Source organism: Oryzias melastigma, linkage group LG24, assembly GCF_002922805.2.
Source record: "Oryzias melastigma strain HK-1 linkage group LG24, ASM292280v2, whole genome shotgun sequence".
In the NCBI taxonomy this organism is placed as follows: domain Eukaryota; kingdom Metazoa; phylum Chordata; class Actinopteri; order Beloniformes; family Adrianichthyidae; genus Oryzias; species Oryzias melastigma.
In genome coordinates this window covers 13,277,767-13,305,089 of record NC_050535.1, presented here as the reverse complement: position 1 = coordinate 13,305,089, position 27,323 = coordinate 13,277,767, and the positions used below count along the sequence as shown (strand labels likewise).

The following is a 27,323-nucleotide window of genomic DNA, read 5'->3' as shown; positions in this document are numbered from 1 at the left end:
TTTCGCGGGAGTTCTTGGGAGGGCGGGGCAACACTGTGAAGCAAACATTCTATTGGATAGCTGACCCAGGAGCCAAAGAGGCGGCTTCCTAGCTGGCCAATAGGGGTGCACGCTTTGGTTGCACGCGGCACGCTGTGGCGCGAAAGTCTTTCACTTGTGCGGCTTGTCGGCAGCGAAGCACAAGGCGGCGGCAGTAGTTAGTAAGCTTTTGTCAGTTTTTAAACTTAAAAACTTTGCAACAAAAATGGCGACTGACGTGGTAGATGACCAGGAGATGAGGGAGGCGCAGAGGGACTATCTGGACTTCCTGGACGACGATGTGAGTCTTATTAGTTCAAGTAACCACATTCTTTCGTCTCGCGTGAACTGGTTTGGTTTTGGTGAAACTAAGCAATATTTTTGTTTCTTTAATTGTTTGTTTGTTTTCTTGTGACATTTTTAGCAAGACCAGGGCATTTACCAAAGCAAAGTCCGGGACATGATCAGCGAGAACAAAGGGCGACTCATCGTCAACATCAACGACCTGAGGAGACGCAACGAGGCCCGAGCTGCAAAGTCAGAATCAACACACAAAGCTGACACGACACACACATTTGTGTAGACATTGAACACTAACACAAAACAGTTAAAATCGCGAGGAGAAAGAAATGAATTTAACTTCATTACTGAATTGTCTCTGCTGCCCTCTTGTGGCCAAAATGAGAATTTTAACATTGTAGTGTATTTTTATATGAATAAAACAAAAAAAATTATTGAATGTTATGTTTATATATAATGATAAAAACAAACAAAAAAAGATGTGGGTTGACCTAATTTATTTTTATTTCAAGTAAATCTGCTGCAGCAGGATGATTTTATTTGAGACCGGATGTATTTTATTTTGAAATGAACTTGTATTTGCTGCTATCAAAAGCAACCAAAAAAGATGAAATTGTTTATCGAAATGCATTTAATGCAAATATTTCAAAGCTAGATTTCATCTAAAACATATTTTTAATTCCCCACAAAAACAAAGTTATTTTTCTAAACAATAAAGTTCTTTTAGGGTTCCGTTCCTATAAGAAACTTGACAGAATTAGTCTTTTTGCAATAAAGGTTACAGACCCCTCATTTTGGAGTTTTTGCTTTTAATTTTAGGTCTAAAAATAATTTTATTAGTTACTACTTTTTATATCTTTTTTTTAAATCAGTCTAGCCAAAAATATCCCATCTAAGACCTCTCTGAGGTTTTAATTTATAAAATGTGAATTTATTTAATTTTGATATTTTTATGCTGAAACAAGTATTATTCATAAAAGTTTGTTTAATTTATTTTTCATTGTAAAAAGCAGGGAAAATAGTTAAAATGATAAATTTTGATCATGAACTCAGGAAATTGAGTATTTTTTTCATGATCATGAATGCTTCATCTCTATCAGATTGATGAGCAACGCCTTCGAGGAGCTGCTGGCGTTCCAGCGGGCTCTGAAGGACCTGGTGGCCTCTGTGGACGCCACCTACGCCAAGCAACACGAGGAGTTCTTTGTGGGTCTGGAGGGGAGCTTCGGCTCCAAGCACGTCTCGCCGCGGACGCTGACGTCCCGCCTACTGGGCAGCATGGTTTGCGTGGAGGGCATCATCACCAAATGTAAGCACATTTCTGTTTGTGGGATTCGCGAAAGGGTCACAGAATTGCTAACGTGATCTCGTGGGCTGCAGGTTCTCTGGTACGTCCCAAAGTGGTGCGCAGCGTCCACTACTGCCCGGCCACGAAGAAGACCATGGAGAGGAAGTACACCGACCTGACCTCGCTTGATGCTTTTCCCTCCAGCGCCATCTACCCCACCAAGGTACAGTTGAAACCACGATCTCTGTCACTACACATGTGAGCTTTGGACTGAACCTTGCCGATTTCAGGACGAGGAGAACAACCCGCTGGAGACGGAGTTTGGCCTCTCCACCTACAAGGACCACCAGACCATCACGGTGCAGGAGATGCCAGAGAAGGCCCCTGCTGGCCAGCTGCCCCGCTCCGTGGACATCATCCTGGACAACGACCTGGTGGATCTGGTGAAGCCCGGAGACAGGGTGCAGGTGATCGGAACGTACCGCTGCCTTCCCGGGAAGAAGGGAGGATTCACCTCCGGCACCTTCAGGTTTGATGCGTTTAAGTTCTGCTTTCTGAGTTTCTTGGATACTTTGACCAATAAACTCAATCTCTTTGGGTTTTAGGACGATCATGATAGCATGCAACGTGAAACAAATGAGCAAGGAGGTGTCGCCGTGCTTCTCTGCTGACGACGCCGCCAAAATCCGGAACTTCAGTCAGACTCGCTCCATTGTGAGTCGATTTTCTCCTTTTAGAACTTCCTGTTTCAGCGCACAGAGGGGCTGAATTGTTTTGGTTTTTGTCTCGGTAGAATGTGTTTGACCAGCTGGCGCGCTCTCTGGCTCCCAGCATCCACGGCCACGAGTACATCAAGAAGGCCATCCTGTGTATGCTGCTGGGAGGCGTGGAGAAGGTGCTGGAGAATGGCTCCCGCATCCGAGGGGACATCAACATCCTGCTTATCGGTAAGACCGTCCAGGAGCGTAACGTGGTTACGGCTTTTAAAGGAACCAGCACTTGACTGCCTGATAGTGTAAAGCTACTGTATAAATGTTTTTAAATCTGTAGAAAAATGTGACAAGAAAATGTTAAATATCAACAAAAACATGATTTTTATCATATGAGTCATTAACATCTAATGGGTTGCAGGTGACCCGTCGGTGGCGAAGTCCCAGCTGTTGCGATACGTCCTCCACACAGCGCCCAGAGCCATTCCCACCACCGGGCGGGGGTCGTCTGGCGTGGGTCTCACAGCAGCCGTCACCACCGACCAGGAGACAGGTAACTCCACCCACCTTCTCCTGACTAATTTCCCCCCATTTTCTTTCGCTTCTTTTCTCAACGGGTCTTCTCTCCCAAGGCGAGCGGCGTCTGGAGGCGGGTGCCATGGTGCTGGCTGACCGCGGCGTGGTATGCATCGACGAGTTTGACAAGATGTCTGACATTGACCGCACGGCCATCCACGAGGTGATGGAGCAGGGCCGCGTCACCATCGCGAAGGCCGGCATCCATGCGCGGCTCAACGCCCGCTGCTCCGTGCTGGCTGCCGCCAACCCGGTCTACGGCAGGGTAAGCCCCTCCCCTGCTAAACCTCGCCACGGTAACTCCTGCAACAATTCACCTGCTTTTATTTTTGCCACAGTACGACCAGTACAAGACCCCCATGGAGAACATCGGCCTGCAGGACTCCCTGCTTTCCCGCTTCGACCTTTTGTTCATCGTCCTGGACCAGATGGACCCGGAGCAGGACCGAGAGATCTCCGACCACGTGCTGAGGATGCACCGCTACCGCGACCCGCGCGAGCAGGAGGGGGCAGGTACCAAAGAGCCGCAGTCGTGTTCGTCCACTCGCTTTATGCCACACATCCTGACGATGTCGCCTCCTTCTCCAGCTATGGCTCTGGGCGGGACGGTGGACGTGCTGGCCACTGAGGATCCAGACGTGGTGGTGGACGAGCGTGAGGAGCTCCAGATCTACGAGAAACACAACGTCCTGCTGCACGGAAGCAGGAGGAAGAAGTAGGAGGCGCCAGTACTTTCCGTCACACGCTTTCCGGAGGAAACGCTGGAATTCAAGCGTGGTTGTTTGCTTTCAGGGATAAGATTCTGAGTAAGGAGTTCATGAGGAAGTACATCCACATCGCCAAGGCGGTGACTCCTGTGCTGACGGAGGAGGCAGCCAATCACATCGCAGAGGAGTATTCCAGGCTGAGGGGCCAGGAGCAGCTGGGATCGGACATCGCGAGGGTGAGCAGCAGCTCTCCGTCTTTCCTCCTTTTGGAGAGGTCCGTCTCTGACCCCGTCTCCCCCTGTAGACCTCCCCGGTGACGGCTCGTACTCTGGAGACGCTGATCCGCCTCGCCACGGCGCACGCCAAAGCCCGCATCAGCAAGGTGGTGGAGCGCGTGGATTCAGAGGTCGCCGTGGAGCTCGTCCAGTTTGCGTACTTCAAAAAGGTTTGTCCCGCTCCGCCGCGAGTCACGAGGGTTTTCGGCTTTTGTGGTGACGCTCCCCGCCGTGTGACCCGCAGGTTCTGGAAAAAGAGAAGAAGCGTTCAAGACAGGACCGCGACTCCGGATCAGAGGACGAAGAGGAAGAGGAGCCGGTCTCACAGCGATCGCAGAGCAGCCAGAGGAAGAGGTCAGGAGGACTATCATCAAAAATAAAAAGGCTCCGCTCTGACGTCAGCACTGACACTTCCTCTTATCTCCTGCAGGGGGCGACGTGGATCTCAGGGCAGTGAGCCTTACAGCCCCTATGACTTCACCGAAGAGCAGGACGTTCCTGAAAGTAAGCAGTGATGTTCAGGAACCTTTTGGACCCAGAAGAATTTCCTAATTTGAAATTTTCTCTGCAGTTCAGTCTGGAATCTCCAAGGCAACCAAACCCCAGCGGCGGGAGGAGGAGGATGAGGCCATGGACGCCACGCCGCAGGCTGAAGGTGCAGAACTGTCTGCCGAGAGGTACGTAGCCCCGCCCTCATGCAGGTCCCACTCTACAACACCGTCACTTACGACCTTAAAACCTTCTCCTGCTTTCTCTCCATCAGGCTGAAGGAGTTCAAGTCCTCGCTGTTCGCCGTCTTCCAGTCCGCACACGCTCAGTCGATCAAGATGGAGGCGCTGATGGACGGCATCAACAAGGAGGGCGGGGCGGTCTTCACGGACACGGAGGTCCGCTCCGCTTTGGCGCGTATGCAGGACGATAACCAGGTCATGGTGGCGGATAACATCGTCTTCCTCATCTGAGCGACGATGGCGAGGGCGGCGAGGGAATGTTTGTGTTGTGATGCAAGGAAGGGGATTTTCTCAACTTTTGTAAATAGTGGAAATGGTCTGATATTGTTAAAGTCCAAAACTAATAAAATGATGCACATATCTGATTATTGACTGAATACTTTCAATAAACTGATTTAATTGGAAAATAATACAAGAGAAGAGAGGGTACACTGAAATATTCTTTTTGATGCTTCATTCTCGCCATGACCAGTCTGTTACTTCAACGCCTTCGTCTAGCAGAAACTGCTGATACACTACAGCCTCATGAAGTGGGCGTGGAGCCTCCATACCACCCTCATGGAGTCTGAGGTCATTTGAGGCCTGATGCAGGACTCTGGGAGAGCTCCTCCTGTTCTCTCCTTATCAAAGGAGGAGATAAGTGGTCCTGATGTAGAGTTGATGCCCCATTATGGTCCTCACATCCCCTGATGTACTGTCCTGAGTCATGCTAGCGCCTTCATGCTCTGGACATTACGCTGACTAACACAGTAGACCTTCTTGATTGACGTCCTGGATGAGTTTCACTAACTGGGCCACTTGTGTGGGTTGTAGACGTCATCTCAAAAGCACCACTTTATTACAGATGTCTTACTGATCGGCTATAATTTCCACCTGTTGTTTATTCCACTTGCACAAAAACGTGAAATTGTCAGCCTGTTTTGCTTACTAATAGTAATCATTTGTATTTGTTATTATTTGTTTTTATTGTATTTTTAAAATTTTATCTCTAATTTCTTCTATTTCATGAAATGCAAAACTGCAATTTAAACAGAAAGCAATGACTTCATCAGACACTTAACCTCAACTTGGCCCAGATTCAGGCAATTGCGCCTCATCGGATGCCGTGCAGAATAAAGTTCACTCAGGAGGCGGTTCTGCTCTGGATCCGCTCTGAATCAGCCCGTCTGCGGCGCCTTGTTTTCCTGTCAAAACATGTCTGTCAGAGTTCACTGAGTCATCCACCGAATCAAATGAAATTTAAAAAAATCACTATTTTCCATTAATGTGAAACTTTTTTTTGTGTCTTTATTACTCATATTAAAAAATATATACTGTTTTTATTAATAGCATTACAAAGACTTGGACTTAAATCATTAAGTTATTATAAAAAACTAAAATAAGATATATTGTTTGGCCATTTAAACAAATTTCTCCTATTTTAAATTAAAAATATACAAATGCAAATATCATTGATGTAAAAATAAAAATATAACAAATCATCATAACATATAAAATACAATAATATATAAAGAAAAAAAATCTATCAGTCAACAATATCTTTTAAAAAATCAGATTTGTGTGCCTCTGTTATTTTGTGAAGGGGCCTTGTGCCAAACCACATTGCATGCTGAACTTAATAAAATCTTTCATGTTTTTCTGCAGTTTATCTCTCAGGTATGTTTGAGATTTCCCAGTGAGGATAGTTTGAAGGTCTTCCAGCTCTCAGATCTGGGAGTTCTTTCAAAGCTGCTCTCTGATTATTGCTGCTCATAGATACTCAATTACAAAAGTGATGGATTGCAAGAATATATTACTTTTTTTGTTGGATAGCTGTTGCACAGAGCATCTCTGATGCTTTTTCAGTTGTTGTTTTTCAGTTAGATCTTAGTAACTAACGTATTATAACAGATTAATTTACCAAAATTTGATATTTCAAAGCAGTGAGAACACAAAGTGTTCGTAGATTAAAAAAAAACAGCAAAAATTTATGTTTTCCTTGTTTTTTTTGCATTTTTAATTGCTTTTTACACTGCCTCTTAGCTGTTATTGTAGACTATATTTATTTGATTCAACTTTAATTTATTAGGCAGCAGTCTTCTTAGTTCAAAAATTTTCCAAAATACTGAAAAGTATTTTATTTCTCTCTTTTTTTTTTTATTTGCATGAAAAAACTTTGTAAAAATTTAAAGCCGTGCAGGTGCAGCTCACATCCGCCCTCGCCGTTCCCTTAGACCCAACCTCTCTCTCACCACCTCTGCCTCACATTAATCAAAGCTGGCAAATACTTTTTTTTTCAAAATGGCAGCTTTTCTGTTGGTTTTATCTCCATAGGAACCATTTTATGTTTTAGTCGCCTAGGAGTGACGAACAGATTTATGTCATTTTTAGAAGAATTGGTAAAAGTAAATTTTGTGATTTCCTTAGCAACAGAGATTTTTTCTATCAAACACTTCCACATTCCTAATGTGTCCATATTGTATGTTATATCATTTATTTCAGTTTGAGCCAACGATTTGTGTGTTACATTTTCATAAAATGATAGTAAAAAATATGCAAACCACAAGGAAAAGTCACTTTTCAAGCTAGCCATGTTAGCATTATTAAAAATCGACATCTTCTAATTATATAATTTTTTTCCAAGTAGACTCTCAATGACTTAAGGAGTTAGGAAGCAAAAGATTGAAATTTATTGCAGGAGTTTATATTTGCATAAGGTACAACAGATAATTTTTTTTTAATTCAAGATGGCAGCCTCTTCATGGAATCAAAGGTCAACAAAACTTTGGTGGTGTTTGTAGACTTAAGCTGGTGGCATGTATGTGAAATTTCATTAGATTGGTCAAACTAAAGCATTATAGGAATTAGATTTACTGATAAAGCTATTGATATTATATATAATTGTCTTCCTTTGTATTTTATTGCTTCCTTTTTTGTTTGAATGCTTCTTTTTTGATTGCTTGCTCAAAATACTTTGATCAACTTTTTTTTGGACTTCTGCAGGGATTACCAAGGATGTCCTGTAATAGTAATACGCAAACCAATCTGGATTTATAACCGGAATGACTTCAGTTTGCAGAACTCTGCAGTATTTTTACTAAACGTCAGGAATCTTTTGTGGTTCCAGTAAATCCTGACCCATCCCTCAACTTCTCATGCAGATCACCACAGAGAAAGATCCGTGGTGCTGCAGGTGTAACGCTCAGAGCTTGTCAACCAGACTCCGATCAGACTGGAGATACTGTAAGTGAGATGTGAAGTGCACAAAAAAAAAAAAAAATCGAGAGGTTACAGCAATCCAGATTCGAGGCCTCAACCTCGACTCCCACATCTGATTCATATCAGCGCGGCGCGGGCCGCAGCCAGTGTCTGACACCCATCAGCTCCAAACCAAAGGCAGTTTTTGTTCTCATTGATCACCACAGCAGTTTGTCTGCTCTCTGCTCTGATGAATGTTTGCTTGTAGATGTCAGCGCCGAACCAAAAGCATTTTTAGTCTTTATAATTTCAGTGTTGTTTTTGTGAAACTTTTGATTTTCTTCTTGGCTCCCTTCAACTTTTTCACAGCTATAATTGAAGCGCAGAAGGGGGTGAAAGACGGGGAAAACACTACAAAAGAGAAGAGAATGCACATTTCTGCTTGGACTGAGTTACCATGTTTTATCCAAAGGCTTTTATCTAAAACAGCTTAGAAGCATATGGAATACAGTCAAGATGTGACCTGCAAAGCCCCCCAAAAATCCTCCTGTGGTTGAGCTAGCATCACAAAAACCTTCTTTAAAATGGATTTTGTGTTAGTGGTGAGGACACTTTTATACCAGAAGAATCCACCTCATTCTCTTTGAAATCCCGCCGTTCCTTCAGGGTTTTGGTGATCCTGCCTCTTTTGGTCTGCGGTTTAACTGGACAAATTTGTGCAGGAATTTTTACGACGTTGTTCCCGACATCTGCAGAAGGTCTGGTGAAATTTAGTGGAGAGAATCCCGTTTGAAATGTTTATGGACTCCAAGATTCTGCTCACGCCACAATGACGGCGGTGGGAGGTGTGACTAGGACTGTTTCAAGGCTGATGAAGGAAGCCATGCCTGATGGGAAATCTGAAAACAGCTGTGAATGAAGAGTCTTGATTTAATGTAAGAGCACAAAAATCAACAAATAAATCAATATCTGATTATTTGGTAAAGATTAGTCTTAACTGCAAACACACTACTCACAATATGTTAGTGATATTGGTATTTACATAAGTGCTTTAGACAAATTTTGATAAAATACACAATTGATTTTACTAGTAATGAAAGATAAGGATAGTCATTTTTATTGGTTTGAAATTTATTAATCCAAAAAACTAGCAAACTTCTGATTGCTGATTGTATTGCACATAAATTTACAGTTTTTTTCTTTTTGATTGCTTGAAATATACAATTTCTAATCTAATCTAAAAAAGAATATTTTAGTCGCCTGTCTTTATTTTCACAACAAATGTTTAACTGATAAAAAAAAGAAAAGACAGATCAAGGTTTTCAAAAAAATATGGAAGCAGAAAAAGAAACAGAAACATTGCAAAATAAATACAGATTGACAGCAGAGAGCGAAACAGACATGTTTTCCTGTGAAAACACTTTGAGTAATCAAAGACTGTCGTGTAAACTATGCAAAAGTCAAAGTGTGTTTCTAAAATTCCCCCAAAAAGCTGAGAAATTCTTATGGCGCTTTGTAATTCCATCTTTGCTTAAAAAAATAAAACGAGCAACAGATGAAGGATTTGAGAAACTAGAGAACAAGTCTCGTCAAACGGGACGAAAACTGTTGAGGAAACACAAAGAAACACTGTTACATCTGAAGATCCGTCCATCACTTTTTACTCAACTCATTTTGGGGTCGTGGGGTCACTCCTGGCTTTTATAAAGCAGAGTTAGGGTAAACCTTGAGTGGTTCACCATTGCAGAGCCCACATATGATATATGGAACACATGACAGGAAATACATGGGAAGAGGAAATACCTTCATAAAAGAAGAGTCTGATGTTTTGCTGTAGAAGCAGAAAGTTGGGAGCTTATTCCAGCTTTTTAGAAATTCTCGGAGGAACCATTAATCCTGCAAACTGCAGGAGATGATTTTAACCCTTTGTATTGTATTTGATACACACATTTCTAAGACCCCTATCTCATTGGCATGATCCAAACTTTCCTTAAAAACTCATTGAACATAACTTGGTCATTTTTTCTATGCTGTAGTTCATCATCATTCCACTAGGGGCAGTAGAAGGGCTTTTCCTGCTCATTTCAAAGTGGACGCTTCCATGAAATCTCAAAAACACTTGTAGCAGGAAAAGACAAGCCAACTTTGTTGTGAGAATATCTTCCAACGTATCATGATTGATACTTTTATTTTTTTTAAATTAAGCAAACATGCATTTTTTGTTTGGATTTCAACAAAGGGTGCGAAAAAATGGTTTAATTCCAAAAAATGTGATTTTTTTCCCCAATTCTTTGATGTTTTGGGCTTTTCAGGGTTTGAGAAAAAATGAAAATATGAGGTCTTGGAGATTTGGCATGTGTCCGTAAAAAGCATAAAAATGTAAAATCCTGAAGCAATTTTATCAGGCAGCTTACAATGAGAAACCACAACTTCGGAGATTTGATCTACACTGCAAAAATCTGAATCTCAAGAAAAGAATAAAAAGCTTTGTTTCAAGAAAATGAGTCTCTGCTTTGCAAGACAAAAAAATCTTCTTCAATAGGAAATTAATCTTAGTTTGATTATGTCTTGGTTGCAAAAAGTTTATTCTTAAAAATTACATTGTTTTAACCCAAATGACTGTTTTTTGTTTTTTTTTTTGCTTATTTAAAGAAAATCAGCCAATGGGGTAAGAATTTTTTTGATTATTTCTAATGACCTCGTTTTTGCAATGTAGAACCCAAACTCTGCTTATTTGTAGCATTCGTGATCAAATTTATGCTTTTCATTAAAGTTTTGATAGTATTTAGAGACTCAGACATGTGAAACAGGAAGTCCCACTCCGATCATTTTTTGATCTGTGAAAGTGTTCCCAGTGGTCTTTTCATTATGATTATACAGTTTTTAGGCAGCATAAAAAACTGTTGTTTTCTGGGTCATAGTTTCTGCAGAGCGACAGTAGTTCGAAATTTGCCTCTAAGTTGTGGTGTGTGGGGCAGCTATTGGCACATAGCAACCCCGTCCCCCTTCCCGTCCCTGTTGCTGAGAGATCAGAGCGGCCCATCCGTTGTAGTTTCTACATAAGAACTACAATCTTTTGTCATCTGCACCTCATTCAATAATTCGAATGAAGAAATACTCGGAAATGAAACTTTAATCTTTATTTTCTTAGTACATGTTCTCCGTCATCAGAAAAATACTACAAAAACACATTAAAAAACCCCAAAAACATGATGTAATCTGAATTAATCTTTACAGACAATATGTGGACAAAAATGAATCCAAGATTTCTAAAATGTTTGCACCCCAAAAGTTATTTCCACTCACTGTACAGTTGGATATTAAGAACTCTAAATTAGGAAGGGGGTTTTCATCTGAGACTTAAACTTCCATTTGCCCCCTTCTCTAAAAATTCTCTATAAGATTAGATGCTATCATTTCTACAAGTTGAGCTCTTTTTCTTTTCTTACCAGAACCTGTGTCAGCATTTCCTTGACCTACATTGCTCAGGTTGTATTGCCTGTGCGTCGGCGTTGTTTCAGTGAAATCTTTACTTGTAGATTGGAATGGAATTCAACTATGACTTATAGAAACTATTAAGGGATCTAACTAATGTCTGGTTATTAACTTTACTAGTGTTGGGGTTGTTATTCAATTTTATTTAAGGATATTTTTTGTCCCTTTTACCATGTTTTTAACAAATGCTGCATTTTTTTTGCCCCAAAAGTTTCCACACATGAGAATAAATTCCCCATTTTCCCAAAACATCAAACACAAAAGGTGTGAAGACATTTTCACACCTTTTCAGTTTGGTGGTTTTCATTTAAAGGCCGTTTCACTTGTTGATTCATTCCTGTACAAAAGTCATGGATCCACAGAGGAAAAACCCCAAGAAAAGTGCCAACAAATGACACTTTTATCTACAGTGAAAATAAAAAATGAGCAGTTTTTAAATCAGCTCTGTGACGGAAATGAAACTCACATCTCGCCAAAGCACTTCAGAGCCGTCAGGTCGTCCTGTAAACAGACTGGAGACTAAACAAAAGCAGACTGCAGAGGAGCCCCCTCACACTTGCAGCTGAGCGTCGAGGCAGAGACGACAGTCATGCTTCTGGTAAGTAAATCTATCTCTGCTTTGCCTTAAATAGAATCCAAACAAATAAAGTTTCTTTATATTTTGGGATTTGAAATGATTTGATTAAAAGCATTTTTACGTAAAATTTCAAAATAAAAAGTAGAAATGCTGATTTGTTTAGGAAACTTAGTGGACAATAAAGAACATCAAACTACGAAGTTTTGGTTTGCTGCTTTTTAAAAATTTTGCTGTTGTTTGTTTAGGTACTGAGAGCTTTGCTGTTGCTGGGTGTCCTCTCTCTGGTGCATGCCAAGGAAGGTCGGGCTCCCCCAGCACGGCCGAAGCAAGGACCCGGACCAAAATACAGAACCCTCAGAGTGAACGTGGATCCATCGGTGATGCCTCAGTTCACCAGCGCTTCTACCTCAAACCTGGCAAACTCCTCTCTGTCACCCTGGACCTACAGGTGAGGCTGTGTTGAGAGCACATTTGACTTCATTATTTTTGGTGTATTACTTTGCATTTTCTTTTGCTTAAATGCCTTAAGAGCATGCTCAGTGTATTTTTGTAAATTATCTTATAGAAAATTTACTTAAATTTTAAGTTTTGACTAAAGATCAACAAAGTGAATATTGAAAATTCATAAAGAATGGGATTTTTTTTGTGTTCTTACCGCGTTGTTAGAATAGTAAGATTAAAATGACTAAGACATATTGTTATTATGCAAACAATAGCATATTATCTGGTAAATATCCCCAACACAAACAGACAATTTGCAAAAATAAAACCTGCTGCATAAGTCTTTAATCCCTGTATAAGCTAATCTTTGCAGATTTGCTGATGACATTCTGCTTTCTTTAACTACAATGATTCCTTTTCTAAAGCATCACGTCAATGTACTTCAGCAGTTACAAAACCATTAATAGAAACAATATTTTAACAAGAAAAAAATACATAAGTCCAAAAGTTAATGCAATTAAAAAGCTATTTTGCAAAAATTAAAATCCACCATATCGTTGGGTTTCTTTTGGTACATTTCAAAATAAAAGTAAAAAAAAAGTGGTTTTAAAAGTGCATTATATTCTGAAATGTTTTATCAGTAAATTTGAAGGTGTTCAAACATTGGAGTTTGTGGGGAAGAGAGATCTCCTTTATAAACCTTTTATGACCTAGAAATTAAATTGTTTTGTGATTTTTTTTTAATGTTTTGTCGATTCAACTTTTGAAATATACTTAGATTTGTTCCTCTTGGTTTGCAGAGAAAACTTTAACTCTTCTCGTTTGCCAAAGAGGATCTCAGAGGCTGAATGCCGTACTTCTGGATGTGTCCGTAACGGGGTGGAGGATGACTCTCTGGAGGCTAAACCCATCCAGTATCAAATCCTGGTTCTGTACAGGTAAGTTCATCATCATTCCACTAGGGGCAGTAGAAGGGCTTTTCCTGATCAATTCAAAATGGCTGCTTCCGTGAAATCTCAAAAACACTTTTGGTGGGAAAACGTTTGGGTAATTTTCAAAACTTTATGGAGAGAACAACTCATTTGTTGTTATTCATTTTTTAAAATGACTAATTGGTCTATGGAAAGAATGCAAAATGAATCAATAATTCTTTTTTTATATATATATTTGCACCATGTTAAAAATGTACGGCTCAAGTTTGAGACGCTGAATCCGTGTATCATTCATTCATTCGTTTTTCAACTTAAAATCGGAAATGAAAAAACGAAAAACCACACTGAATACTCACTCATGTCAATATTTTTGCATTTTCGACTTACATTGTTGTGAGGAGAAACTTACCAAACTACCCAACATATCATTTAATTGATAGGATTTATTAAAAATGAAAATGCATTTTTTTTGTATACTACATTAAAGGGTTAAAATACATTTTAATAAAAAAATATTTATATTTTGGTCAAATATTTGTTGTATTGGGCTTTCCAGGGTTAAATGTAAAAATATTGAGTGGAATGCTGTAGAAACAAACTTCATTTGCAAAAAACAAACAGTTTTAGCCACAATTACTGCTTTACAATGGAGTGAAAGGGCTAAAAACTCATAAATGGATGACACATTTGTCGTAAGTGGCACAGCCTCTCAGAGTTTTGTCCCACATTTGGGTTTTCAGATGTTATCAAAGCATTTCAGAAGTCACAGTTGCTGCGTGAATGCAGCGCCTTTAGTTTGTTTTTCCATTCTAAGTCCCGTGTGAACATTTTTACGAGCCCCTTTTGCCCCTGCAGAGCTATTGTGAATTCTGGCATATTTTTTCAGAACAAACCGTGCAGTTACTTAACGGCTTGTCCTGATGTAAACCCAAACATAGGAACCACTGAATGCACCATGTTTTACAGTTTTTAGTTAATGATGAGCCATTTTTCTCTTTTTTACACCTCTTTAAATTGAGCATGACTGTTTTTTGAAGATCAAAACATAAAAAATGAACACACACTGTTAAAGTTCCCTGCTATTACCTTTAGAAGTATGTAAAACTAAATGAAAAACAGGGGGAAAAAGATTGATATTTCACAATAAAATACCCATCTGCAGATCTGAAAATAAAATGAATCAAAATTGTTTTTTCTTTTTTGACAACAATTACAACACAGTGCGAATTACAATAAAACAAACACTTTAAGGATGATTCTTATATTCCCCATTTTTAGACCCAGCTTGAACATCTTTTAATTTATTCAGTGGTCTTTTAATTATGATTATGCTGTTTTTATCCAAAATCAAAAAATCTCTCATTTTTTCTGCACAACGACAGTGTTTCATTAGAAATTTACATCTGAGTTGTGGGTGGGACTGTTGTGGAGTAAGCCTGCTGCCACTTTCCATCATTTATTTGCTTTTCTTGGAAACTTTCACTCCACTAACCTAATATTACTGGTTCAACAAAAATGACGAGCAGTATTGGAGCTATCAGACCACTCAGACAAGGAAAACAAAGATGGATCTAGTCGTCTATAAGGGGATACATCAGAACGTAGTAGAGCAGGGAGCTTGTGGCTTGCCGTAGTAACTTGTACATCACAGTTTTTAAGACGTTTTTTCATCTGTTCCTGATTATCATTGATTTAAATAAAGAAATACTCAGAAATGTAATTTTAAGCTTAATTTTCTTCATATATGTCCTCCATCATGAGAAAAACGACACAAGATGCTAAAAACACATTTGTCACTTGAGTAGGTCTTTAAAAATTTAAATTCATATGTTCTGCCTACAGTCCTTGAGATGAGGCAGCATGATTTTCTTCTCCAGTCTCCAGGTGACGTTCCACTGCTCTTTCTTTCTCATTTCAGAGTCCAGAGGCAGCAGAGTGTCGGCAAGAAAAAAAAGAAGAAGTCGAGGAAATACGACTTTATTCTTGGGACCCAGGTGATCACGGTGGGCTGCACCTGTGTGAGACCGAGTGTCATACCACAGCAGTAACTCGCCATTTTGCCTGATCAATAAACAAACAAACAAACAAAAAAACACCAAAGCAAATGTTTATTTTATATATCTGAGTATATTTACCCAACATGTCTCTGATTGACTTCTGTGGGACATTTTTACATGAATAATAACCACAAACACATTTTAGAGCTTAATCAGGAGTATACTATTCTTTTTTTTTTGTGCCGTAATCCAAAAAATTCCAAAATTATTGCTCTAAAACAAATAATACAACATAGATGAGCTTCTTTTAAATCAAACTAAAAGAGATTCTTTTTTTTGCCTTTCACCACACTTCCATAGTACTTGTTGCTTTGGAAAACATCGCCCCACAGGAATGTTTGTTCTATTTGAAGTTAGAAATCAGAGTGGGTGCAGAAAGTTCATGTAAAACTGAGGTAAAAGGAAACTGTTAACGTCAGAGATGTCACTTTCATTTTAGCTGATTGAATCAGGAAAAATCTAGACATTTTGTCATGTTTTGTTTGCTTATACTGCCCTCTTGTGGTATGCAATGCTTGCTTAAATATACTATGTATAAAAGCTTGTGTGACTTGTGTTTGTTTGAATGCTAAAAACAATATTTTGGCAATAAATCCAGATTTTATATAAGAAAAAGTAAAGTTTTTTGCCTTTGTTTGAATTTTTTTCAATTTCTATTAAATTTAGCATCACTAACAACTGATCAAGTTAAAGATTTTCAAAATAGAGTTCCAAAAATATAACAATTTAAGAAGAAACTTAATAAAAACTTGTACTTATCTTCTAAAAAGTGATGTACCAATATTTTTTATGAATTTATAAAACATTTCCCTTTCACATCATTAAATAAAATATAAAATCATGAAAAAAAATTGTGATTTACCTTGATATCTCCCTTCATTGTTACATATATTTACACTTAATAAGGACTTATTCTTGCTGGTTCAAAAAAAGAATGCTTTTTTTTTTTTTTGCTCAGTAATCAAATTGAAAATGTAGTATTTTTAAGTAGATGACATTTTTGGCTTATAGTTTAGGTATATGTTACGTTAAATCCCAGTTCAGGAAAAATAAATAAATCCAAAAAGTTGAAATAAAAAAAATGAAGAAACCGAAGCAGGATGAATTAAGATTTTTTTTACTGATCATGCCAAACAAATACAATCAAACCTTTAAGATACAGCAACACACTTTACAGCGAGTACAAACCCCCCGTTCCAGCTTTACCCAACTCTTACAGTGCATTGATCCGATGGTTAATTCAATATGAAGTCAGTATCAACTCGGGCACATTTCATCTTTCTGCACATCCCTCAGAGAGAAAATCTGCTTTCACAGTCTGACCTACTGAGACTCTTTCCAGGTTCTGCATTCTCTCTCCTCTCCATGCTCTTACTGTTTGTTTATTTGTTTTTTCGCTGTTTATGCTGACTCTTGGATGCACATGTGCTTTTGAGTTGTGCTTCATGAAACAGAAACAGAGTGCAAACAGTGCAAAAATCCGAAAAATCCAAATGCATGTCACAGATCTACTACAGCACGACTACAGGTTCACACAGAGCATGAAAATGACGGAAATAGCAAAAGAACAATATTTATTTTGTCTATAAACCAAAAAAAAAAAAAAGTAAAACAAAAAAACATAATTCTGCATGTTGTGATATTTTATTATTTACAAAGATTCTAAAAGTGGAGGAGTTGTGAAGAAATATGAGCGCTAAAAAAAAAAAGCTGGCTTTAAATTGTGGTTGGAGTCTTGGCCTTAATTAGAACCGCAAAGCTACGTTCACACAACCTTGGAGCAGCCACTTAAAGTGAAAAGTCTATGTAAACTCGTGTTTCTGGCTTCCATGTTCGAAGCTTTTGCATTTACACACAGCTACACAAGTTTCTACAATCTTTTTTGGCTGTTTTTACAAACCAGGTTGAATTTGACCAATCAGGGACTCAATTTGGTCGTTACAAATGGATGACGTCCCTCTATAGTCATGGAGGTGATGATTCCGGACAGAATTATATGACACCAAATCTTTGATATTTGGAATAGAGCTACAAAAGACAAAGCCTGGAGCAAGACTTGGGAGATTTGCACCACTTTGACATTTCGCACCAAACCTGTAGGTGGCGGACATGCACTAGCAAACAGCAGTAAAAGGAATAGAAGAAGAAATCCCGTCCTTGCTTGTACAGAGTGAAATGCGTGTTTAACAAGGTGCTAAATGCAACTTTATGGTCCCGGTGAGAACGTAGCTTTAGATTGACGTTTTTCAGGATGGTTTGGGTGTCTTTTAATAAACTATCTATTGTTAGAACGTCCTGCTGTTTGACTGATCTAAACCATCATAGTGGTGAAGTGCTGCAAGTTTTGTTGGTTCCGTCACATTTCCCCACCGAATGTCTTCATAGAAAAGAAAAAAAGTTCACATGGAGAGCAGGACAAACTTCTCCTTCGGAATTCCAACCTCACATCAAATATAAAATCTGCTTTTTCAAATTATTTGATGTTGCTGTCAAGTATTTCTTCCACATTTTTTTTTGCACTGTTTTGATACATTTTTTATTTTTTTAAACCAGACTCCAAAAAAGAGAGAAAGAATGAAGACCCTCCAGTCTTGGTTTCTCTCTTTCAGCTCCCTCACCTCCTCTGATCTACCGACAGGCCTCCTCCTTCATCTCCTTGTTCTTCCTCACCTCCTCTGCGTGTTTATCCTGCAAGGCAAAAGCAGAACCATGCCATTAACATATACGACTTCATTTCCTCTAAAGAGTGGGAGCCAGCCGGGACATAAAGAAGGCCGTGAGATCGCTCAAGAAGTTTTGAAAAGAAAAGGCAGATTTACGGAGGAAAATGAATAACTGCTTTTTATCGTGTTGAATATTCATGATTAAGTATGCAGAGAGTGGTGAAATGGAACGCTTTGTCCCTCTGATCCTTAATATATACAATGTGTGTTCTCATTCCAGTCCTGAAAAACTAGTGTTGACTCATATTAGGTTCTGGAAGTTGGATTCTCTGAGTTTTAGTTTGAAAATATATGCAGGAATGTTTCCAAAAGCAAGTTTTCCTCTGGGAGACATTCCTGTACGAATTTCTGACCAGGAATTTGGAGAACTGGACTTCTAAGAGCACATGGAACGCAGCATCATTATTCCCTCAAACATGGACGTGTATCCAGAGGCTTTCTTGGCAGTTTTTGAGATGTGCTGCATCTTTGTTTCTCAACTTTTAGCTGCTCCCTCCTTAAACCAAATGAGTGAAATTTCACTTCCTGTTTACTATTTTTTCAAACTGTTCATTATAGAGTAAACATTTTTTGGAGTCATTTGGATTCTTACTGATCAAAACTGCGTAGGAGCAGCAAAGTTTTATTTTACCCTTTAGGAAAATTTGATACGGCTTTACAGTTATTACATCGTTACTTTTAGAATAAATTTAAATCATATTTTGTTTTCAAAATAATAAAAAACAAAATTCAGTAAATAAAAATAAGTGCTTTACGAAACTGAAAAAACAATGTTCTTATCATGAAAAAACAATGTTGCTACGATAACAAACCAAACACATTATGATGAGCAAACAATGTAGTTACCATGAAAAAAACATTATTTTCTTGAGAAAACAATGTCATTATCATCAGAAAACTATGCTGTTATTATGAGAAAATGTTGTTGTTATTACAAAAAACAATATCGTTATCATAGGAAAATGTCATTATCAGAAGAAAAAAATGTTGTAATGAGAAAATTATGTCGTTTTCATGAAAATGATCTTAAAATGCTTGTTTAGACATTTTTTCATTAATTGTCAAACATATCTGTTTAAGAAAGTGGGAAAATGTCAAGTTTTATTGGATATTATTCACCTATTATTATTCATATTATATCGAAGTTCAAAACGGCTGATAAGAAAACTCTGATGACCGAGCATTCTAGTATTATTTAAACGCATCACTTACGGACAAATCAGTGAGACGTGAAATAAGTCTCACCACAGATTCGTGCATAACTGAGGTTGTGGGTGCGCATAACAAGTGACTCATCCATGATTTCTACAGATTCGCGTGTGTAATTGGTTTCAAGCTGTTGTAATTTTAATTTGTGCACATGTAAATTGTATTTTTTTAATTTAGTCATTTTTGTACTTATGCACATAATGTATTTTATGAGTTTCAAATCAAGAATTATGCACGCACAAAACCTAAATTATGCACAAATCAGGAATTATGCACAAATTTGGAATTACACACTCACAAATCCAAAGTTACGCACAAATCAAGTATTACGCATGCATAAATCGGGGTGATACTTATTTCTCTCCATACTTTATTAAAATAAAATTATGTCATTATCATTAGAAAACGATTTAACTATCACAAAAAGCAAGGTTGCTATTAGACGAAAATGTCGTTATCAGGAGAAAAGGATGTTGTAATGATGAGAAAACAATGTTGTTATCACAAGAAAACAATTACGTTATCTTGACAAAATAATGTCATTATCATGAGAAAACAATGTTATTATGAGAAAACGGGCAAAAGACAAAATAAAAAGTAAGATAGGCCAATCACAGCCTCAATACTCAGCAGCATCATGGACGCTCATATTTTGTAAAGGTAAAGTTCTCCTTACCTTCTCCTGCAGCCTCTCCAGCATGGCGGCCAGAAGGGCCTCCCTGTTCTCCTTGTTGGCCTCCATCTTCTGCTCCAGCTTCTCTTTGGCATTCTTGATGAAGTTGTTGTTTTCAGCGTAGGCCTTCTGGATCACCTCGCGCTCATGTTCCCTTTTCTCGGCCAAATGCTTCAGCAGCTCAGCTTCCTGGCACTGAGAGAGGAGAAAGAAATTGTTGGTTTATAGTTAAACCTATTTAGATGGTATTGGGTTAAGAATACTTCTTGTCACTTTGATTTGATTAACACTGAGCATTGTGCTCCTATGCTTGAATGATCATCATCTCCAGCCTTTCTCCTCCTGTCCTCAGCTGGTAAGTCACAAAGTGTGTCAACAGATCTACATCAGCACCCGTCCGAGCAGCAAATAGCTCAGATTAGGACTCTGCTTCCCACCTTTCGCCTCTCCTCAGCGGCCTCCAGCTTCTTTTGGATCTCCTCCAGAGAGGGGTCACGGCGCTGCGGCATGGAGGTGTTGAGTTCCGGCAGGGCGTCGAAGGACGGGGGCTTGAGGATGACCTCAAAGGCCTGACCCGATGTCCTCTTGTTGAGCTCGATCACCTCTACATCTTTAATGGCACACCAACCCAGGTCCACCGCATCTGTGGGACGAGAAAAGGTGGTTTTTGAGCCTCCTCAGGCTCAAATGTTTCCTTTAAGATCATCTTTTACCTTCTGCTTTGTACGTGGCCTTTTCTGCCGTCTGAGGGTTGAAACAGGCGCAGAACAGAGACACCAGGGGGAGCTCTTTGACCTTCTCTTTATAGGCTGAGGACAAACACACCTTTATTATCAAATTCGACCTTGCTTTTGTCATGAAGACACAGATAGCAGAGTGAACCTGCCTCTGCAGTGCATGGAATCAATCAGTGGGAGCAGTGAGGTGAGTGCGTTTGTGCTGCGGCTGCATTTACCTGCCAGAGTCATCTTCTCGCTGCGAGTGTTTCTCTCTGGGGATGCTGAGGATCCTGTTCGCTCTGTCAGCAGCACATGGGGAGGGGGGTGACAGCACAGACTTCAATGAATAAACTTCAAGGGGTCACAGAGGAGAGAAGCAGCAGCTGAGGGACAGAACCAAGCAGATCCTGCGACGATGACGTGCTTTTTACGCAGCTGTGCTGCTCAGTAACACATCTGCACGCAATTGACACGTCAGGAGTGCCGGCCAGATCCTTCTTTGAGGCTTGCCAGACTACGCCACTTTTCAGCACTTGTGTTTTTTTCTTTTTTAGAATTAAATAAAAGCTTGTAAAGGTGAATGCATGCAGGGTAAATTACATTTAAGATAAGGAGAAACAGGAAAGACTCACAAACAGCTCATGGCTTTTAAAGCTTTTTTTCTTGGTCTGAATACTACATAATAATAACTTTATGATGTTCTTACGTCTATTTTAACTTCCTTTACATTATATATGGAAAATATGGACTTAATCCTAGATATGTCCCTATTTATTTGCTTAACTCTACCCAGAATCTCTTATGGGGTCCAGATGACCCCACTTTTAATGTAAACTTGTCTAGAATAGCACAAGGGTTAAAAGAGAGACCGAGATGCTTCAAGAAAAGAAGTGTAAAGCAACGGACACACATGTGACGATTGTTCAAGAATGTGCTTAAAATGTGGGCTTTTGAATGTGAGTTTAGCCCATGGTGTTCACAATGCACAAGCAGGGAGGGGCTTATTCGTTTTCTGCAGTTCACCAGCGCATGAACACAAACCTTCAGTTGGAAGAGTGTTGGTGTGAAATGTCAAAACGGTTTGCAAATGTCCCTCGAGGCTTTTTCTTTCACAGCTCTATTCCAATACATGAAAGACTTGGTGACACAAACTGAAATTATTATTTTTCCTCCATGAGGCCGCTTGAACGCACATTGCCAATTGGATGATGTGAACGCAGCTTCAGAATGACTAAAGATGAGTTTTGACTTCCATGACCTACAATATTTAACAAGTTGCCTTAAAAAAATATACATTAAAATGAATAAACGAGCCTTGTAAAGGCAAGCAGATAGTTTCAATTTAAGATTGTGTGTGTAAAGACAGCAGTTGTGTAAGAGTCTCTGAAAATTGTTTTTAAGATGAAAAGGTTTTGTAAATAGTTGTGTAGTCTGTCCTATTAAAAAAAAAAAAAAAAAAAAAATGACTGAACCTCTTCTACTCAAACACATAAATGTGTAGATATACCAGAACAGCTTAGAGATTCATGACTTGGAAGAAAAAAAATCAAACATAAGGAGAAACAATAATTGAAAACAAGGCAGCCAGTCCTTCTTCTAGAGATTCATTTTGGTAGTTTATTGCACAAATCTGAAGATTACATCACGCTCGTTAAAGGAAACTGATCGGGTTTATGTTCCAACTGCTGATCAAAACACATGGTGCCACTATGACAGACTTTCTGCAAACTCTTTTGATGTCCGTTTGATGTCTGGGGTCCTCAGTCGAGTTAAGAGGCGTAACACATTTTTACCATATATCATACAATGATCATTTGCAGAATGCTATAATTACAATGCTGCCAATGCATTTATGATTTATATTTTGGGTTTTCACATTTTTTACTCCAGAAAGGGGCACTAATAGATTCATTTTTGCACATATGACTGGTATTGTCACGTTTTAGTGCTATTTTATCCAAAGAATAATAGTTTAACTGGTAAAAATGATTTAAAATGTTGCCACTCTCCATAACTAGTGAACATTTAGCAACATAAAATGAAAATGATGATTTATTTTGGTCAAATTTCACATTAGAGTTATGACAGCACTCTAAATCATTAAGGAATACCAAACAAGCAATTTTTTAATATTATAAATAATTACTATTTTGTTTTGAAAAATATAAATGAAAAGCTTAGAAACATAAATAATGAAGGATATTAATACTTAAATGAGTGCAAAGCTCTAAACTCAACAAGCCAGACAGGGAAATGCTAAAAAGAGATCAGACTTTGATCTGGAAACTTGAGTTTTAGAAATGTCTCTTCGATGCACCCATAGATCCTCAAAGGCGAGGACAAGAACTATAAACTATTAGGGTGACATGGCAGCTGGGGTGATGAAAGGGCCACATGGGATCATCTGTGAGGAGGTAATGGTGGGGGAGTTATTTTTTATTTTTTTTAGAAAAATGCATAAGGAAAGAATTATAAGTCAATGTGAGAAAATGCTTTTAATTACTCAAACAATAGCATTGCTAAATATATTTGTTTCAAAATAATATTTATGTGTCTTTATAGCCAAGATCTGTATTGAAGCTCAGATTTCTGCTGTTTTTTTTTTTTTCATATGTTTGGGATGGGAAAACTGGTAAAAGCAGCTAAAAAACATTTTAGATGCCAAAATGCGTTAAAAAAATGACAAGACACATTATCAGCCTGTTTTAAACCTTTACGACCCACTCCAATCATCTTTTGATCCATTGGAAAATTGTTCCCAGTGGTTTTTAATCAAAAATATGTTTTTTTTACGTTTTCTAGATCATAGTTTCTGCAGAGCAATTTTAAGCTTAATTTTTTTGTATAAATGTAATCTATCATCAGAAAAAATTCAACAAGGACAAGATATATATATATATATATATATATATATATATATGTATATATAAGATATAAACTGTGTAAAATGTACTAGTTAAAGCTAATAATGAGTATTTCAATAAGAAATCTTGTGATAACAGAACACAACTAATCACAAATAACTCCAGACTTCACCAGCACCTGCTGTTTCTCTGCATCCATGTGTGTCAGATGGTGGCACATGAGGGGAAGGCGTGCTGTAAATCTGTCTCTTTTATGTTATGCATCCCATTTAGGCCAACTGGACACAATATTTCCATACTTTTATCTTATTTCATTCAGGACATTGTCACATTGTATGAATGGTTGCAAGAACAGTTAGCCTTTGAGTTTTCTTATCATCTTTTTCTTTTTAACATGAGTTCAGTGGAGTAGGGTTGATTTAAATTTCTGGATTTTTACACCGGCTGAATTCCCCGAGCAGATATCATTTGTCTACCACTCTGTGTCGTGTGGTTTGCACAGGAAGGCCAACAACATTAAGAGAGGAAACTTAATGAAGCGTTTTATTGTTGTAAGGTTAGCCCTGCCTGTGGTTTCTTTTGAGGGCCTAATTTAAAGACCATGTCTGATAAGTTTGTTTACTAAGACGCAAAATGTTCCCCTTTTATCATCTGTGCAGCAATTTAAAATATAAAATGAAGTCTTATTTTGTGTCGTAGTTCCTTCACTACTCACTATAGTGCACTATAGTCCGTTTGCTGTTTTGAAGAGCTGTCCGAATCAACAATTCCAAAATCCAGTGCCCTAGAATATACAGGTCTCTATAAAAAACAGTGTGCATCCATACTCATTCGATTGGCAATTATAGACCACAATGCATTGTGATTAAACTTTTTTTCTTTTTGAGAAAAAAGTATATATTTTTTTAATAATCCAAGTTTTCATCAGCAAAACACTGTGGATTTCTAAAAAGTTTTCATAAAATGCATGTATTTACTTCCTGAAATTGGTTACATCATATTTTCCTTAAAAAATAAAATACTGAGTAATTTTAAAATCCATAGTCCCACGCTATATAGTTTTCTGATTGTTAGAGGTTAGGGAAGGAATTTTGGACATAGCACATGTTTGCACATGCTACAAAAGCTAAGCTAAGCTAGCAATGCTAGTGTTGCCCCACCTTTAACACTAAATTATTCACCTAAACTGAGGTTTTACTACCTTTTGTGAATCAAGTATAACCCTGCACAATGTTGTTTATCCTCTTTTACTTGTACACATATAATTTAGCTACTAGGTGGACTGGAGCTGTGCGAAATTGGACAAAACGAGCCCAGCGCTGTGCTAATTGATGTGTCATGAGGCAAAGGCAGATCATCTGTCTCCTGGGACCCCCTCACATTAAATTCCACAGCACACACTGAGCTGACCACAATGACATGATTTCCTGTGGGAGAGACTCACACAAGGACACACAGCAACGCACACTAATCAACATGCGGCACTGTTGTAATGCACACAACCACACAACAATGCATCTCTTTAGCGAAACCACCCAAGTTGCAAATCAATGCACCTCTTCTTGCAGGCAGCAAAGCATTTAGTGGTATTTGTCAGGTCACACTGAGGAATAAAGCAGCCTGTAAAAGTGCAAAAAGCGGAGAGCTGGGATGATGCGTAATTTTATACAGAATTAGCTTTTTTTCTTAACAAATAAATGTAGTAGTTTGCATGCATGTTTTTTTTTAATTTGTTAAATTTCTGAAAAAAAAAAATCCAAAAAGACATAAACTCGATTCTACTGCTACTGTATCTAGAACTCACAAACAAAATTAAGTCAATTGTGTCTGAATCATATCAATTATTTAAAATATATAGATGATCCAGCAGCTATAGGCCAAAGCGAAGACGTTTAGCTACATTCAGCCATACCTTAGCCACACCCTCCAAATGTAAAACCTTATTTCACACATTATCAAAATTTTAATAGGAAAATCACACATATCAAATATCTTTTCACTTAAATTTTATCTGTTAATATTTTAAGCAAAATTTCTTTCCCAGTTTAATGTTTTATTTAATTTTTGACACACTTTGGATGCTTCTTGTGATGCTTAAGTTAGACTTTCTATGCATTTTTGAGGCTTTCTGATTAACTTTAATTAACTTTATTATGGCAAAACTTTCATTATTATTATTATTTAATTTTTTTTCTGTCTGTTGCTTTTTTTTAAAATTACCTAATAAAATCAAATCCTACTTACTTTTACAAATTGGAAAATTTTAGCTTTAAGGAAAACAAATATAACAATAAAAGAAATCAGAACAGTTTACAGTTAAAAACAGCTTTATGCATTATTTTCACCCACTTAATATTTCCGTTTTGTTCATTTGTGATCTTTAACTATTGTACGACTTCAAGTTTTCTTCCAAAGCTAAAGCAGAATTGCATTAGCTGTAATCTTGGATTAATAATAAAAGATAGAGGCTATTTTATTAATTTGTTTCTTTACAGTTTACTGGCCATGCCGGCTTCTCTTTCTCTCCCTTCACCTCCATTCTCCATCAGCAGGAGTCACCGCATCATGACTGTCCTCACCTCCATCACATTCCCCCTTCACACTGAAAGATCACATCCGATAATTCGATAAAGCCGAAAACGGAGTGTTACCTGGATCCTAGTAAAGCTAAAATGTGTGCTGTGAGGTTGCTGTCGCAGACTTACCCCCCCTCTGTCCCTGTTGTCTCTGCTGCTGGTGGACCGCTGACTTGGCTTGCCCCCCGACTGCCTATGTGGATGCAGGTGCCGGGCAACAGCATCAGCAACAGCGTCAGTGCTGCGTCCATGACATCACCTTGGAGACGCCTCATTGGTCAGAGGCACTGCCAGCATCCGTGTGTGTGCTCCAATGAGGGTGGGGAAGACGGACAGAGAGGGAGGGTTGTCAGCTCTTTGTGCTGGCTGCAGGGTGGGTGGCAGAAGACTCGCTTTAATGACACGGAGCAGCAGTGCGTGCATGCTGCTCACGAGGACAAGGCGGGGTGAGGAGATGCCGAAGGCTGGCGCATGCTTCAGTGTGCCTGTGTGAGTTCTCCTCAGCAGGATGCCCAGCCCAAAGGCACGCGGGCGTAAATTATTTAGACGTTAAAAGAGAATACAGAAACGGGGAGCAATTCTTTCTACATGTAAAACATGCAGATTTGATCATAAGCATACAAAAATTCTGTTCAGCTACTACAAATTTTACATGTATTTTTATATACTGCTTTATTCCATTATGTTGTTGCTATATCCACCATTTTGCAACAATTTTAGCACATCTTTACAAGAAATATACCAGATTTTTCAGAGTAAAAGTCAGGTTTTTTTTCATAGTTTGACCAGTGGTGCAATTTATACACAGGTGAGTCATAGCAAAAACCACCAGAGGGCGCTGTAGTATTTGCTACTGACAGCAACACAGAAGAAGAAGCAACGCTCTGTCAAGAGCAGGCATGTGCGGGATCTGGAACACGCGTTTAGCCCATGATGTTCACACTGGACAAGTAGGGAGGGGCTTCTTCTTCTTCTGCTGTTTACTAGCTCAAGTCTGCCACCTACAGTTGGAAGATACTTAGCGAAAAATTTCAAACCGATTCAAAGTCACTCCAGACTTTTTTTTTTTTCACATCTCTATTCCGATATATGAAAGACTAATTACGGGCACAAGCCGTAATTACATTTTCCTCCATGATCAGTTTTCAAATGGTTGGCACATTCGTGAATTAAAAGGAACACCATTCAAATCCAAGTTCCTGATTGGTCAAAGTTTGACTTAGTTTAGCTTTCACCGTGTGTGAATGCTATAAAAGTGTGTTTACGCACATTTAC

General features: G+C 38.7%; 3 protein-coding genes across 4 annotated transcripts; 2 read left to right on the top strand and 1 right to left on the bottom strand.

The window, feature by feature from the left end:
* Positions 1–87: 87 nt before the first annotated feature.
* Positions 88–4,970, top strand: mcm3 (minichromosome maintenance complex component 3). The gene is made up of 17 exons (XM_024291751.2): positions 88–319; positions 443–555; positions 1,419–1,627; positions 1,699–1,829; positions 1,897–2,135; positions 2,212–2,320; positions 2,400–2,553; positions 2,738–2,869; positions 2,949–3,157; positions 3,231–3,405; positions 3,481–3,607; positions 3,685–3,835; positions 3,904–4,044; positions 4,119–4,228; positions 4,305–4,378; positions 4,446–4,551; positions 4,638–4,970. Exons 1-17 carry the CDS (start codon positions 245–247, stop codon positions 4,834–4,836), a joined length of 2,454 nt encoding a protein of 817 aa, XP_024147519.1. The 5' UTR covers positions 88–244; the 3' UTR covers positions 4,837–4,970.
* A 6,758-nt stretch (positions 4,971–11,728) lies between these two features.
* Positions 11,729–15,899, top strand: il17a/f3 (interleukin 17a/f3). Its single transcript, XM_024291413.2, has 4 exons — positions 11,729–11,875; positions 12,100–12,302; positions 13,096–13,233; positions 15,146–15,899. Exons 1-4 carry the CDS (start codon positions 11,867–11,869, stop codon positions 15,273–15,275), a joined length of 480 nt encoding a protein of 159 aa, XP_024147181.1. The 5' UTR covers positions 11,729–11,866; the 3' UTR covers positions 15,276–15,899.
* A 486-nt stretch (positions 15,900–16,385) lies between these two features.
* stmn4 (stathmin-like 4) lies at positions 16,386–26,328 on the bottom strand. 2 transcript variants are annotated; one of them, XM_024291411.2, is made up of 6 exons: positions 26,178–26,328; positions 20,845–20,907; positions 20,603–20,698; positions 20,327–20,532; positions 19,893–20,084; positions 16,386–17,972 (listed from the first exon to the last, which is right to left on the bottom strand). In XM_024291411.2, exons 2-6 carry the CDS (start codon positions 20,855–20,857, stop codon positions 17,913–17,915), a joined length of 567 nt encoding a protein of 188 aa, XP_024147179.1. In that variant the 5' UTR covers positions 20,858–20,907; positions 26,178–26,328; the 3' UTR covers positions 16,386–17,912. The 2 variants fall into 2 exon arrangements, with proteins under 2 accessions (XP_024147179.1, XP_024147180.1); XM_024291412.1 differs by lacking the exon at positions 26,178–26,328 and having other exon boundaries at positions 20,845–20,910.
* Between the last annotated feature and the right edge of the window lie 995 nt (positions 26,329–27,323).

Excerpts from the sequence above, each read along its gene's own strand:
- mcm3 (XM_024291751.2), top strand. The coding sequence starts at position 245 with ATGGCGACTGACGTGGTAGATGACCAGGAGATGAGGGAGGCGCAGAGG. Across the intron at positions 1,830-1,896 it reads GCGCCATCTACCCCACCAAG|GACGAGGAGAACAACCCGCT; the intron begins GTACAGTTGAAA and ends TGCCGATTTCAG. Across the intron at positions 3,406-3,480 it reads GCGCGAGCAGGAGGGGGCAG|CTATGGCTCTGGGCGGGACG; the intron begins GTACCAAAGAGC and ends CTCCTTCTCCAG.
- stmn4 (XM_024291411.2), bottom strand. Across the intron at positions 20,533-20,602 it reads GGCCACGTACAAAGCAGAAG|ATGCGGTGGACCTGGGTTGG; the intron begins GTAAAAGATGAT and ends CTCGTCCCACAG. Across the intron at positions 17,973-19,892 it reads TGGAGAGGCTGCAGGAGAAG|GATAAACACGCAGAGGAGGT; the intron begins GTAAGGAGAACT and ends TTTGCCTTGCAG.
- il17a/f3 (XM_024291413.2), top strand. Across the intron at positions 12,303-13,095 it reads CTGTCACCCTGGACCTACAG|AGAAAACTTTAACTCTTCTC; the intron begins GTGAGGCTGTGT and ends CTTGGTTTGCAG. Across the intron at positions 13,234-15,145 it reads CAAATCCTGGTTCTGTACAG|AGTCCAGAGGCAGCAGAGTG; the intron begins GTAAGTTCATCA and ends TTCTCATTTCAG.